This window comes from Phytophthora infestans, genomic scaffold (genome assembly GCF_000142945.1).
Source record: "Phytophthora infestans T30-4 supercont1.92 genomic scaffold, whole genome shotgun sequence".
Classification (NCBI taxonomy): domain Eukaryota; phylum Oomycota; class Peronosporomycetes; order Peronosporales; family Peronosporaceae; genus Phytophthora; species Phytophthora infestans.
Window position 1 is genome coordinate 161,770 of NW_003303667.1, and position 12,732 is coordinate 174,501.

Sequence of the window (12,732 nt, forward strand, 5' to 3'; positions counted from 1 at the left end):
AATACATCGATGTGAGCTGAGAAAATTAATAATTCAATTATTTGCAAAACTTCGCAAGTCACGATTGTAGTTCAGAAACATTATCATCTCGAGCCTGGCTGGAGACATTCGCTTCCGTAGATCAGACAGCACCAGCTTAGCGAGAGAGAAGAAGCGCTCACACTCGTTAGACGTTGGCGGGATGTACGCGACGTCGACGTAGTGCGCAATTGCGTTTCTTGAAGACGACCGTTCGAGATCAGGCGACCTAAATTTAGCGCAGGCTAATTTTTCCGCGACGTTCAGCGCGTCCCCACGCTGTAACTTGACTAGACCTTACTCAAAATTGGGGTTGTTCCCGCTGTTGACAGCCATAAATTAATAATTAAATTAAAAAATTAGGATTAATTTTTACGCATATTATTTTTTCGGGTTCCCTGGTCGGTACACATGGGTACTAGTACTTGTTGTACATGATCAACCTATTCATACGAACACTACCGGTAGGTGTGTATCCACCGATTCCTTTTTGTAAGCCAGAAGTTAAGAAATGGATTAGCTGTTCGACTTTCAATGGGCACAAATCGTCACCTCTGATCAAAACGACAAGAACATAAGATCAATTTCAGCTCATCCGCATAGGCGAAGTTCGTGTTGATGTACTCATAGAGCAAAAAGCTGTGCGCCCTGGTACTTCACTCACCACGGCAACTCCGACGTAGAAGTGGTGGGGTCGGCGTCAAAGAATTTACCAGAGTCCTTGAGCGACACGTTGGAGACGATTTTAGCCATCGAAGCGGCCGAGTCAGCGGGTTTGACGTGGCCTTGATGGCTGTTCATCTCAGTGTCCACGAAGCCTGGGTTCGCGGCAACAACAATGATGTTGCGGTCACGTAGATCCAAGACCAGTGAGCGAGTCACCATGTTGAGTGCAGCCTTGGAAGCGACATAGCCATAGTGACCGCGGACCTGGGCCTCATTTTCCGCGTTGTTGTGGCTGATGCTGCCCACAATGGACGAGACCTGCAACACAACAGCATCGCCTCGGGTCTTGACCGCCAACTCGAGATTGGGCAACAGCGCGCGCGTCACCAGGAATGGCCCGGTGACGTTGACCTCGAACTGTTGCATGAACGAGTCTTTCGTGGCCGTCGCGAAGATCGTGGGTTGGGCGATGCCGGCGTTGTTGATGAGAAGGTCGATGGGCACTTCGTCCAGCTCGCTCGCCGCTTCAAGCACAGAGGACTCGTCACAGGTGTCTAGCGTGACAATCTTGAGCGGCGAGAGAGCCTTGACCTAATTGCAATGTGGCATTAAGAACTTATTATAAGTGATGATAGGGGGTTTAGCAGCATACCTTGTCGGTGTTACTAGTGGCGCGAGCGGTGGCAATCACGTTCCAGCCAGCCTTGGTGTAGTGCTCTACCAGCGCGAGACCGATCCCACGGGTGCTGCCCGTGATGAGAACCGTTTTCTTAGTGTCTGTCATGGTCGACGGTGGAGTTGTTGACGCTGTAGAGTCTTAAGCTTGTGAACGTTGATGAGAATTGAAAAATGACATACAGAAAGCGAAGTAGACTTGCAGAATGTTGCTCATGCAAATAAAGATTCAGTTTGCCAGTTTTAGCGTGATTAGACACGGACGACGAAATCGCCCCACTTGGTCCGAGGTGTGACTCATGTTTTTTCAGATTCACTTCACAGATATCTTCTGTGTCACGAGTGAGTTCTGAAGTGCCTTTTTAAAAAATAATGAAGGGAATCGATAGTATCTACAGATTACAATTACTCAGTATTATGGTGCTCCCGGTGTAATATCAGCTATTACTGCCACGCCCTAATTTGAAGAATGAACTCCAGATTCTGGACCTGTCGAGGGCTGAGATTCCTGTACAGTCCTACGGCAAGCACTTAGGACAGGGCCCCGGCAATATCTGACAGCGGACTTCAATGTAAATTTCGTGGATTGCTCGATTACGACCTCGGAGTGCAAGTCTCGCCTGCGTCCGTAATATCGCACTTCGCTCCATCGAAATGACAATAAGTCTACTCGGCGATAACGTTCACACTCTTCCTTACTTCTTCCGCCCCACCTTGCACGGGTAAACAGTAAGAAGAATCTTCATCGCACTCTTCCAGCAGCAAAACCATCATAAGTCATGCCGTCTCTTCACCCGCTTCTACCGGCACAAAAACTGGTCCGACTCGACAGTGCGCCGTGCCGGTTGACGCCACCTGCCGACGTCATGGGCTCCCCGAGCGCGTGCGATGAATGCGGCAAGAAGTTCAAGGTGTTTGGCCTCAAGAAGAAGTGCAAACACTGCATGGACGTCGTGTGCAAGAGCTGTCTGGCCGCGCACCTCGAGCTCAAGCACACGCACCTGAACGGCCCGCCGCGCGGCCTGCGACGTCGCAAGTCGCTCGAGATTTTCGACGCGGCAGGCGACGACGACCAGGAGCTGCAGTTCCTGTCCCCCATCGGCTCTCCGGACTTGGAGCTCGAGTACGCAGACCCCGAGTCTCTGGACGTGCTGGACGGGGTGGACGGAGTGGACGCCGTCAGCGACGAGGAGGACGGCGACTCGGACGACGACGAACTGGCCATGACGACGCTGGTGCGACAGTCTTCTATTGAGGAGGAGGAGATCCAGTACCGCGAGATGCACAAGATCCAGGGCGCCGTGGCGACGTGGGCGTTGAAGGAGAAACAGGCGAGAAGGGACTTGCGCGTCAGCAAGAAGGAGAGTTATTGCCCTATGGGCCCTGTCTTCCAGGAGGTCTGTGACTATGAGACGTGCAGTGCGTTTGCAGTGAGCTATGCAGTTGCGGCGACGGTGGCGGTCTGGGCGGCGTTTGGCCTGCTACTGGCGCTGTACCTGCGCGCGCGTAGTCTACCGGCCGGGTTCAGCTACGTGCTCTAAAGAAGGCTGTAGGCTGGGGGAGAGATTTAATACCCTCGCAAGATCAGATAGTGAATTACATGTAAGCTAGTTGAGGATGCAGCAGTACTGTAGACGGTCTTGGATGTGCTCTGTGTGAAGAGAAACAGGATACGGCGAAGACAACGCACATTGAACAGCCTGAAGATTTTTGTGAGTCTTTTTTTTTTAGGCTGGGGAAAAGATTTTGCGTCGTCCTCATTCAATTCTGACAGCGTAGCATATTTTAAAGCTACAGGGATACACTGTCGTTGGTGGACTGTATGGACTCAGTACCCCCTAGCAGAGGAGGACAAGCATAATGCACTCCACAGCTGAACAGGCACCGGAGATACCATTTTGCACTTTGCACAACACTAATTTACAGAATTTGGTTCTCTCTCAAGAGGCCGCTAGTGTAGTGTGAGCACTTTGTTGTATGAGCGTTTGCTCGTTGCACCCCGGTACACTGTAGCAGTTGGAAAGATCTGTACGTACAGATCTTTCCAACTGCTTGAGTGAAATATAAAAAACTGGAAAACTAAAGTGGCCTTCTGCTTCGTTTCAATAATACTTTTTTTTGCTGATGATAAGTGGATACTACAAGTACAGTACTATGGAAACTTCATTTAGCTCAAACACTTTTGCGAAGTCCAAACAAATGTCGAGATCGTCACAGCCGCTATTCAGCTCCACCGTAATAAGTAAGATACATGACAGGTACCTATGCCTACATTGCAGAGGTTTAGTTATCCCAATGCATTTCTATTTTATGAAAACGGCAATTAAATGAAGACACTTTTCCATAATCTATCCGTCCAAAACGTTAGGTAATTTATCTTCAATGAGAAGACACGTACGAGGGGGGCCAAGTTCGGTACGACCGCGCATCGGTTGTCCCAGAGTTCATTCCTCAACCTCCTCTTCGGTGCTGACAACTACCCCAGCTCTCCTGTTTCTACTACTGCCACTTGGGGCACGAGTTGCCTGCTGGGTTTGGCCCTTCGCCAGAGCAGGGTAAATCATGAAATTCCGACAGCGAGTAGGTCGCATCATACTGCACAGAGATCGGGATGTCGGCGGACGTGAGTTCGGCAGCGAGGATGCCGGTGATGGTCACAACTGTGGCAGGCTTTTTCGAATTCATGGATGGCTTCAAAGGCCGGCGACGTCGCCACCGCCGATTGTCGTCCTTACCTACTGTCTTTTAACGGCACGGACTGCGTCGCCCCTGCGGATGCCCACTGCGTTCTCATCCAAAGCGACGTATGGGGTTGTTCATTCCTGAAGAAGGAATACACTTCGGGTGTCGATTCGGAGACCACTGCCGCATATGGTGGGGAACGACCCGATACGACTACCGACAATGGTGAAGGTGATCAGGTTGACACGATGCGACGGCGCAGAAGAGTCCTTGTCCTCCGACGGAAGGGGTCCCGGCGTCCTACCCGACCGGGGAGAGCTTGACACCCTGCCCGGTCGAAGAATCTTCAACACCGTATTCGACTAAGGAAGGTCTGACGCCTTGCCCGACGGAGGAGGTCTTGACGCCTTATCCGACAGAGAAAGAACTGTCGCCCTACCTGACCGAAGAGAACTCGACGCAGTACCCAGCCGATGAGGTCTCAGTGTTATATCCTGGTGCGGGAATTCTGACGCCGTCCCGACTGAGGAAGTTTTGTCATCGTACCCGCCCGTAATTTCCTCGACGGGGTACTTGGCAGAAGAGGAGTCCGTGGCATACCCGACCGAAGAAGAATGGACGCCGTACTCGACCGAGAAGGCCTACCCGACCGAAGTAGTCTTGACGCCCTACCCGAGTGAAGAAGTCTCAACGCAAACCCCATCGAGAAAGTCTCGACACCGCGTCCGATCGATAAAGTACTGACGAACTACCCGACGGAGGGAGACTACCCAACTGAGGACGTTGTAGCAGAGTACCCAAGTGAAGAAGCCCCGGCAGAGTATCCGATGGAAGAGCAATACCAGACTGAAGAGGTCTAAACACAGTATCTGACCGAAGATGTGCCGACGTTGTACCCAATCGACGATATCTCGACACACTACCTAACCGACACAATTTTAACGCCATGCCCGACGGAAGAGTCAACGCAGTTCCCTACAGAAGAAACCTCGACGCTGTAGTCAGCCGATGAGACTGAGACCACTGGGGAAGTGTCGACGGAGTACCCAACCGAGGAAATCCTGGCGCCCTACCCAACCGAAGAGACCTCGACATCCTACCCGACTGAGGAGGCTTTAGCACCATACCCGAGCGAGGACGCTTCCGTAAAGCGTCGTCCTCGCTCCGACAGAATATCTTATTAAAGATGACTCGACGGAATAAGTGGCTGAAGTAGTGCCGACGGAGTTTTCAACACAGGAAGTCTCAACGCAATACCCAACTGAAGCGATTCTGACTGAGACCCCGACTGATGAAGTCTCAACACCGTGCCCTACCGATGAGGTTACCACGCAGCCTCCGACCGAAGCAGTCACAGCGCAGCATCCGACCGAGGATGCTATGACGCAGCCACCACCGACCGAGGATGCTACGACACAGCCTCCGACCGAGAATGTTACGACGCAGCCACCGTGACAGCGCAGCCACCGTGACAACGCAGCCTCCGACTGAGGAAGTCACAGATGAGCCCCCTACCACACAGCCGCCGACGACGTCGCCGCCAGAATCGCCGTGCACTAACCAAGGTACAAACGGTATTGGGGTGGAGAACAAGGTCCGCTACTTCAACGGTGGAATCTTTTCCTCGACGACAGGCCTCCGAAATGCTCAGTCGTGGCACTCGTGCTGCGATTCGTGCTGGGCTAACATCAACTGTGCTGCGTTTAGCTTTGAGCAAACATCTTCCACTTCCCTGTGCGAGTTGACGACTTTGACAACGGTGGACTAAACAACTGAGCAGCAACAGCATTCGTCAACCATTTTTCCTTAATAAAAAATCAAGTAGTTTCAGAAACGTTTCTAACACTTATCCGACTTCCCAGACTTCCATCTGTGACTTCCCAGTCGTCTTCGTACTTAGTCGCGTGCCGTCCGCTGAGCCAACCAACGCCCTCCCGGCGGGAGTCCCGCCTCCCTCGACCAGCTCCGAGTCATTCTCCCTTTGAATCGTCGAAGAAGCGCCCCGACCGCCTCCCGCCACCCTCCAAAGGAAGCATGAGCAAGCTGAACTCCGAGCTGCTGTCGCAGGCCGTGGACGACATCCTGGCCTTCTCTGCCGGCGAGACCGTCACCATCAACGGTGACGAGCTCAAGGGCAAGAAGCGTAACTTTAACGAGACCATCGAGCTGCAGATCGCGCTCAAGAACTACGACCCGCAAAAAGACAAGCGTTTCAGCGGCACGTTCAAGCTGCCCACCGTGCCGCGCCCCAACATGAAGATCTGCGTGCTCGGTAACGCGGTGCACTGCGAGATGGCCGAGAAGGAGGGCTTTGAGTTCATGACGGTGGACGACCTCAAGAAGTTCAACAAGAACAAGAAGGTTATCAAGAAGTTTGCCAAGAAGTACGACGCCTTCCTGGCCTCCGACACGCTCATCAAGCAGATCCCGCGTCTGTTAGGTCCGGGTCTTAACAAGGCCGGCAAGTTCCCGACCCTCGTGACGTCCAACGACTCGCTGACCGAGAAGGCCGAGGCCGTGCGCGCCACCATCAAGTTCCAGATGAAGAAGGTCATGTGCCTCAACGTCGCCATTGGCCACGTGGGTCTGGACAAGCAGCAGATTGTGGTCAACACGCAGCTGGCTGCCAACTTCCTGGCCTCGCTGCTGAAGAAGAACTGGCAGAACATCAAGGTGCTGTACCTCAAGTCCACTATGGGCCCCGCCGTGCAGATCTTCTTCTAGGTTTTTCTGTGCTGCCTTTAGTGCTGTATGGGTTACTGTGACTGGACTGAAAAGACAGTCAGCAAGACGTCTCACCATTGCATTTCTGGTGCAATGGAAGCTACTTCGACTTTGAAAAGGTTAACAATTTGAAGGGAATTTCGTTACCAGCAATTTGTGTTTTTATTTTTTTGCATCTTTATAACATGGCGGCACCGGAGCCAAGATATTTTTATAAAACAGTAACAAATATCGAGCTCTGTGATGTAGCAACAATTTTTTGGTGCTTTGCGAACGCGTTGTATTTTCTAGCGATACATGTTTCTTCCTGATAACTGACCGGGTCAAACCGGACACTACAGGTCTCACTTTCCAATACAAAAATAAAGGACCTACATGTACAAGTACTGTACTAATGCGTGACCAAGTGTCAGATTTTTTTTTACCGTTTAGCGTGGTTGTCATTTAGCTAAATAAAATGGCAGCAGCTGCACTGTGTAAGAAAAACAATACAAGTCACCGGTAGCTGGCATTTTAAGCCTTTAGCCTGATCATAATGAACACTCTACGCTGTAGAGGCTGCAGAAAGCACCGATATCTGATACATTGACTTCGAACAAGATTTTACTTCAGTCCGCTGATTCTTCTCAGTGCGATTCGTACCGCACGTTATTCTCTTTTTTTACTCTTCAAAATGATGATGTACAGTGAGTAACCATTTCTGCAAAGTTTGTCGGATTTCTTTTCCCAAACTTCCTTCTGCTCATTTCCAATTCTGCTGCATCAAACTCCACTTCCCAGCATACCTTTATCCGAGTTTTTGTGTTCATGAACCTCTTTGTGGCAGTCGTGTTGTATTTAGCAGCACTCCAATCTGCATGGTGATACAATTAATCATGACGAAGTGGAGCCCTGAAACCTGTAACGGTATCGGAAACGGTAGCACTTAAGTTCAAACCGATGCTACTAATTGACGGTGGGTGCGTGTCGTTCCCAGCGGTGAATGTGGCTGGGGAGACCAGTGGCGGACTAAAGCCGTGGGATGGGACTGACGGCTGCGAGGAAGCACCCCTGGGCTCACAAGTTTACGGCCGATCCTCGTGGTACGAAGATAAATGGGCAATGATGTTCGCATGGTACTTTCCGAAAGCCTTTTGGGCTGGCATGCCCTCGAGACGACACGACTGGGCGAGTATGGTGGTGTGGATTGACAATCCGGACTTGGAGACACCAAAAATTCTTGGTGTATCGCTGTCGACGTCAACAAACCGCTATTCGAAGGACACGGGATCACCTTCAGAGGGCTATTTTGCTGGTTTCCAAATATATGGCAGACGTGGCAATCTAACTCGCACCCCTGGTTCCAACACTTCGATTAGAGTTACTCATTCGACTGAGCTGGCCTTCAGCTCAGCGTATTTGGACTTTTCCGCCGAAGATGGCGAGTATCAGGACCTCATCATGTGGGAACAACTTACGGAAGAAGCGCAGCTGGCTCCGGATTCAACGGATTTTGGTAAATCAAAGGTGCCGTTTAACGAAGACAATTTTGGCGACAAGCTCGAGAAAGCATCGCCATTCTAGATGGCCTCTCTAGTCCGCCGTCGAATACACTTTCAAGGTCTATTAATACAAGCATAGGATGTTGCTAGCTACAGCTGTAGGTAAGTGGCAGCAATGTGCTTTAAATAATCAAACTGTAATTCGACGTAGTGAACAAATGGTGTTGCCCTTTTAAAGGCACCTTCATCATCAACACCAGCCTGGTTGTCGTCGCTCCGTGTCGACACGCGAGAACGGCGGTGTATGCGACTCTCACTGGACTTCCGACGTACCGTGATCGCCAACTCTTCCTCATCACCGCAATCATCCATAGCGTCCTCCAGACTCTCAGCCGACGTCGTGTTCTCCTCGTCCTCTTCCTGCTCACTCTCCACGTAGTTTGACACCATCTGAGCCAGCAAGATCTTCGTCGCCATCAGCTTATGGTCTTTTCAATTATTTCTTAAATACTCTTAAGTATTTTTTTTTGGGATTACCTGAGCATTTTTGATAACTTATTTGAGACTGCGTCAAACAAAATGATACTTACGAACCATTTAAAGTTACCGAGATAATCGAGCTTAAAGTTGGTTAATTGATTTTCGCATTTTGTTTGACGCAGTCTCATTTGACTGAAGAGTCATCTGCCATAGTTTTTAATACAAACCTCTTTTTCATTATGCACCTCTCACAACCAACCATGACTTAAAATACGCTGCTACTTCGCAGCCAGCTACACGACACAGCTTGCTGGCTTCAACACTCTTCAATTTGAGTAACAAAACCCACTCAGCCTTTTCGCTTAACTACCATGGTCCTTGCCCTGCACCCCCGCCACGCCATACCATCTACGCGCCAGCCCAGGTTAGTGCGCTCTACTTCTGACCGTGCCGTAACGCTAACGACGAGATCGTCTCTGAGTACTTCCGCTATCACTGCGGCCCGGTACGGAAGCAGACCCGGCGGAACGGCTACTCTAACCTCATGCAGTACGTCCGCTGGACTACGAGGCCGTTTATGCAGCGGGGCTGCTCGTAGCTTTAGCGTCAGAGGAAGACGTTCGACTCAAAGAGTCACTAATACTAAGTTCTTTATCCAAAGGGACACTTACAGCCCAAGACCAGGGCTCAAAGGTAACACCTTTACTTTTTATGCTTCAAAACCAGAAGTGTTTTTATTTACTATTATTGCGGCCAAGCCGCCTAGGGGGTAAATGTATCTCTTTAATTATCTAGCATAGTAAAACCTAATCAAATGCATAACGTGTGGCTTCAGCAACGTACTGAGAGACCTTGTTAACTCTCCAACTTATGTACTGAGAGTTTGTTAACTCTCCGGGTACTTCGTACCCCTGTGTGTTCACATCATGTAACCCCGTTACACTCTCCCTCACTAAGATGAGAACATACCGTTCTCGAACTTTCCTCAGCGAGGTCACGTCTTGTCAAGACGACGGAGGTCACTAGACCTCACCTCTGCGTTCTGCAGCTCCACGAGCTCACAAACGCGTTCGCATCCTTGATGCCTGGCACTTTCACTCCGGCCCACGGCCCAACGTCTCCAGCGCGTCGCGCCGCCCCTGCCTCGTCGGTCCCAGACCCCCAACTGCGCTCCGCAACTGCTCCAAGAGCATCTTCGTCTCTTTCGGTAGCACAGTACCACCAAGAGTATCGCCGTCGCCACGGTCAACGCTCCATGAGCCGTCAACAAGAAGAGAGCAAAGCTCAAAGCTCGTCAGAGCCGCGGGCGCCGCCCAGAGGGAACGATGTTATGTTCTCGGAACTCGAAGAGGGCGAAGTCGATTACGACGAGCCCATGGGTAGTGAGGATAACTCCAACCCAACCTCTCCGAGGTCGCACACTGGTGCCGCGTCTTCCCCAGCTTCCTCTGTGAGGTCTAGCCGCTCAACGGCGCAATCTCAAACAAGAAGAGACCTGCGGACACCGCATCCGTTCTCTGAACGTTCGAATCCGATTCGCTCGCTGCGCGATGCGCCACCGCTATCGTCGCGGTATGACGAGGAAGATCGATACGATCACAACGTCATTACGAATGACCTGGACGAGGCCCAAGGCCGTCAGTTGTCCAATGAGCAGCGCTCGCAGTCGTTCCGACCTGTGGTCCGACCACTTGTTCTAACGTCACGCCGTGACTACGGCTTCCAGCCGCGGAACCCTGCCGAAGCGGCCCGCCTCGCGGCGCAGCAGCCGCTGAACACGTACACGTGTGGGCCTGCGGCCTCGACTGCTGATGAGCAAGTGCAACGGCACCGGCTCCGAGAGCGATATCTGACTCCACAAGTCACAACTCCTCAGGAGTATCAGGCGCGCCTGCATATGCAGCTCAACCGCCAACCGGTTCCCTCCATGCGAACCATTCCGGTTGTTCTCAACCCTGGGGAATCCCAGCGTGCTTATGAAGCACAATTCCGAAGCTGGGTGGAGGGAGCTCGACGGCTCCCCTCCTACAATGCTCTTCGAGCAAGTTTCTCTGAAACTGATATTCGTCTTGAGAGACGTTTGCGCTTAGACTTCGCTAAGTCGAAAGCACGTCGACGGACACTGGGACCCCGTCCCCATCACCTCGAGGCGTCACCACCTCTTGCTCATGCTGCGAGCACCGCTCATTCCTATGAGCCGGCTGCTCCAGCCACTGGTCGGAGCTTGAGCTCAGCCACCGACCTGTCATCCCCGCGTTCTAGCGGCGGGAAGCGCTCGGCGCCTGACGACGCGGTCGTACGCCGTAGCGGCGGGGCAGTGAGTGTGCCCGATCAAAAGCGTCGACGACGTCAGGGCAGTCCTGCCGGAGGACAGCCTCAAACTCCCAAGAGTTTTGTGAGTGAGGATAACCCCTCCATTTCACAAGGTACTGAGTACGACCCTGGCGCATGCGCCTCGCCATCAGGCGTTCCACATGGAAGTGGAGCTCGCCGTGCTCATCGAGCAGAGCAGGAGGAGGCCGAGCCTCAGCTGGACTCTCGCGTCGCGAGTCGCAGCGACGTGTTCGCGCTGGAGCAGCGTGTGGGTTCCCTGAACCGGTATCTCCATGATACGACTGACTCTCTGAGTCGCCTTGCAGATGGTCTCGATGAGACGAACCACCGCGTGGACTGGTTTGAACAACCACAGTCGGTTCAGAACCGAGTCGCGGACCTTGAGCGTCAAGTCGCTCAGCTGCAAGGTCAGATCGACTTGCTGTTGCGTCTTGTGGCCCCGCCACCTGCTGTCGCTCAGCCCGCCGTGGTTCGGCCTCCCGCTGTTGCGCAGCCTGTCGTGCCAGCAACCGTTGACGCCAACGCTCCGCGCTCAACTGAGCAAGGATTCTGATACGACTGAGTAAGCCAACGTAGAAAAACTGGATGCGTGCGCATCTTCTTCGGAAGATTAAGCGTATACGCTAGGCCCTTCTTGGACCACGACCTTGAAACGACCCTATGATCCGTGGTCTCAATTTTGTCTTAAAGACTGCAGACACTGCATGAGTAGGTAGGTTTTTGGCATTTAATAAAACTAGGTCTCCGACCTCAAACCTTTCTTCATTGCGTCTGCCTTTGGCATCTGCATGTTCTTTTTGCATGTCTTGGCTTTCAGCCATAGCGTCGCGTACTTGACGCATTACGCTTAGTCTCAAAGAGACAAAGTCATCGACTTGCTTGCGAACCGCAACAGGGCTGACATCAGCTAGCCGCTCGGCTATCCCTCCCCCATCAAGCCCTGAGCCACTGCGTGGCGGCGTCAATGGGACGCGAGGGTTAACCAAGCCGTTCACATAGAACGGAGTGTAGCCTGTCGAGGCGTGCACTGCATTATTTAATGCGAACTCAACGAGTGGGAGCATCTGGCTCCAGCGTTTTGGCGCCTCAGCGCATACGCTTCGGAGGATATCCTCCACAACGCGATTCACGCGTTCGGTTTGACCATCGGTCTGCGGATGGTCCGCTGTGGACATGTCCAACCGATTGCCAAGCACTCTGAAGAGGGACGTCCAGAACTTCGCGGTGAAGCGCGGGTCTCGATCCGAGACAATTGCCTCAGGCAAGCCATGTTGGCGAAAGACTCGGTCTAAAAACAGCAAAGCTGTACCTTCACCATCTATGGTGTCCGGTACCGCCGCTAAATGAGCCATCTTGCTCAATCGGTCTACAAAGACCACAATACCCGTGTTTCCTGCCTTGTCCTTGGGAAGGCCAAACACAAAGTCCATACTCATGGACTGCCAACATCCCTTGGGGACAGGCAAACTCGCCAATGGCGCTGCCGTGCTCGGCGCGGACTTCGTCCGTTGACACGTCTCACACGTGCGTACATAGGTGCCGACCCACTTATACATTTTGGGCCACCAGTACATCGTGCTCACCGAGCCGTAGGTCTTCTCCCGACCTAAGTGCCCGCCCACGGGCGTATCATGAACCTCATAGAGGATTCGATACTTGAGATCCTCATCAT

At 52.2% G+C, this 12,732-nt stretch overlaps 5 protein-coding genes and 1 pseudogene across 5 annotated transcripts; 4 read left to right on the plus strand and 2 right to left on the minus strand.

Annotated features, from left to right (window-relative positions):
- Positions 1–678: 678 nt before the first annotated feature.
- Positions 679–1,468, minus strand: PITG_18927 (short chain dehydrogenase, putative; the record flags this gene model as incomplete). Its single annotated transcript, XM_002996988.1, has 4 exons — positions 679–738; positions 799–948; positions 1,036–1,269; positions 1,337–1,468. The coding sequence occupies 4 exons, from the start codon at positions 1,466–1,468 to the stop codon at positions 679–681; spliced, it is 576 nt and encodes a 191-aa protein (XP_002997034.1).
- Positions 1,469–2,138: 670 nt separating this feature from the next.
- PITG_18928 (uncharacterized protein) lies at positions 2,139–3,064 on the plus strand (the record flags this gene model as incomplete). The annotated part of the gene is made up of 1 exon (XM_002996989.1): positions 2,139–3,064. One exon carries the CDS (start codon positions 2,139–2,141, stop codon positions 2,898–2,900), a length of 762 nt encoding a protein of 253 aa, XP_002997035.1.
- Positions 3,065–4,046: 982 nt separating this feature from the next.
- Positions 4,047–4,901, plus strand: PITG_18929 (uncharacterized protein; the record flags this gene model as incomplete). Its single annotated transcript, XM_002996990.1, has 3 exons — positions 4,047–4,272; positions 4,461–4,572; positions 4,727–4,901. 3 exons carry the CDS (start codon positions 4,047–4,049, stop codon positions 4,899–4,901), a joined length of 513 nt encoding a protein of 170 aa, XP_002997036.1.
- Positions 4,902–5,473: 572 nt separating this feature from the next.
- Positions 5,474–5,809, plus strand: PITG_18930 (uncharacterized protein; the record flags this gene model as incomplete). The annotated part of the gene is made up of 1 exon (XM_002996991.1): positions 5,474–5,809. One exon carries the CDS (start codon positions 5,474–5,476, stop codon positions 5,807–5,809), a length of 336 nt encoding a protein of 111 aa, XP_002997037.1.
- Positions 5,810–6,011: 202 nt separating this feature from the next.
- PITG_18931 (uncharacterized protein) lies at positions 6,012–6,710 on the minus strand (the record flags this gene model as incomplete). Its single annotated transcript, XM_002996992.1, has 3 exons — positions 6,012–6,020; positions 6,091–6,309; positions 6,366–6,710. The coding sequence occupies 3 exons, from the start codon at positions 6,708–6,710 to the stop codon at positions 6,012–6,014; spliced, it is 573 nt and encodes a 190-aa protein (XP_002997038.1).
- Positions 6,711–7,563: 853 nt separating this feature from the next.
- Positions 7,564–8,322, plus strand: PITG_23148 (annotated as a pseudogene; the record flags this gene model as incomplete).
- Positions 8,323–12,732: the final 4,410 nt, after the last annotated feature.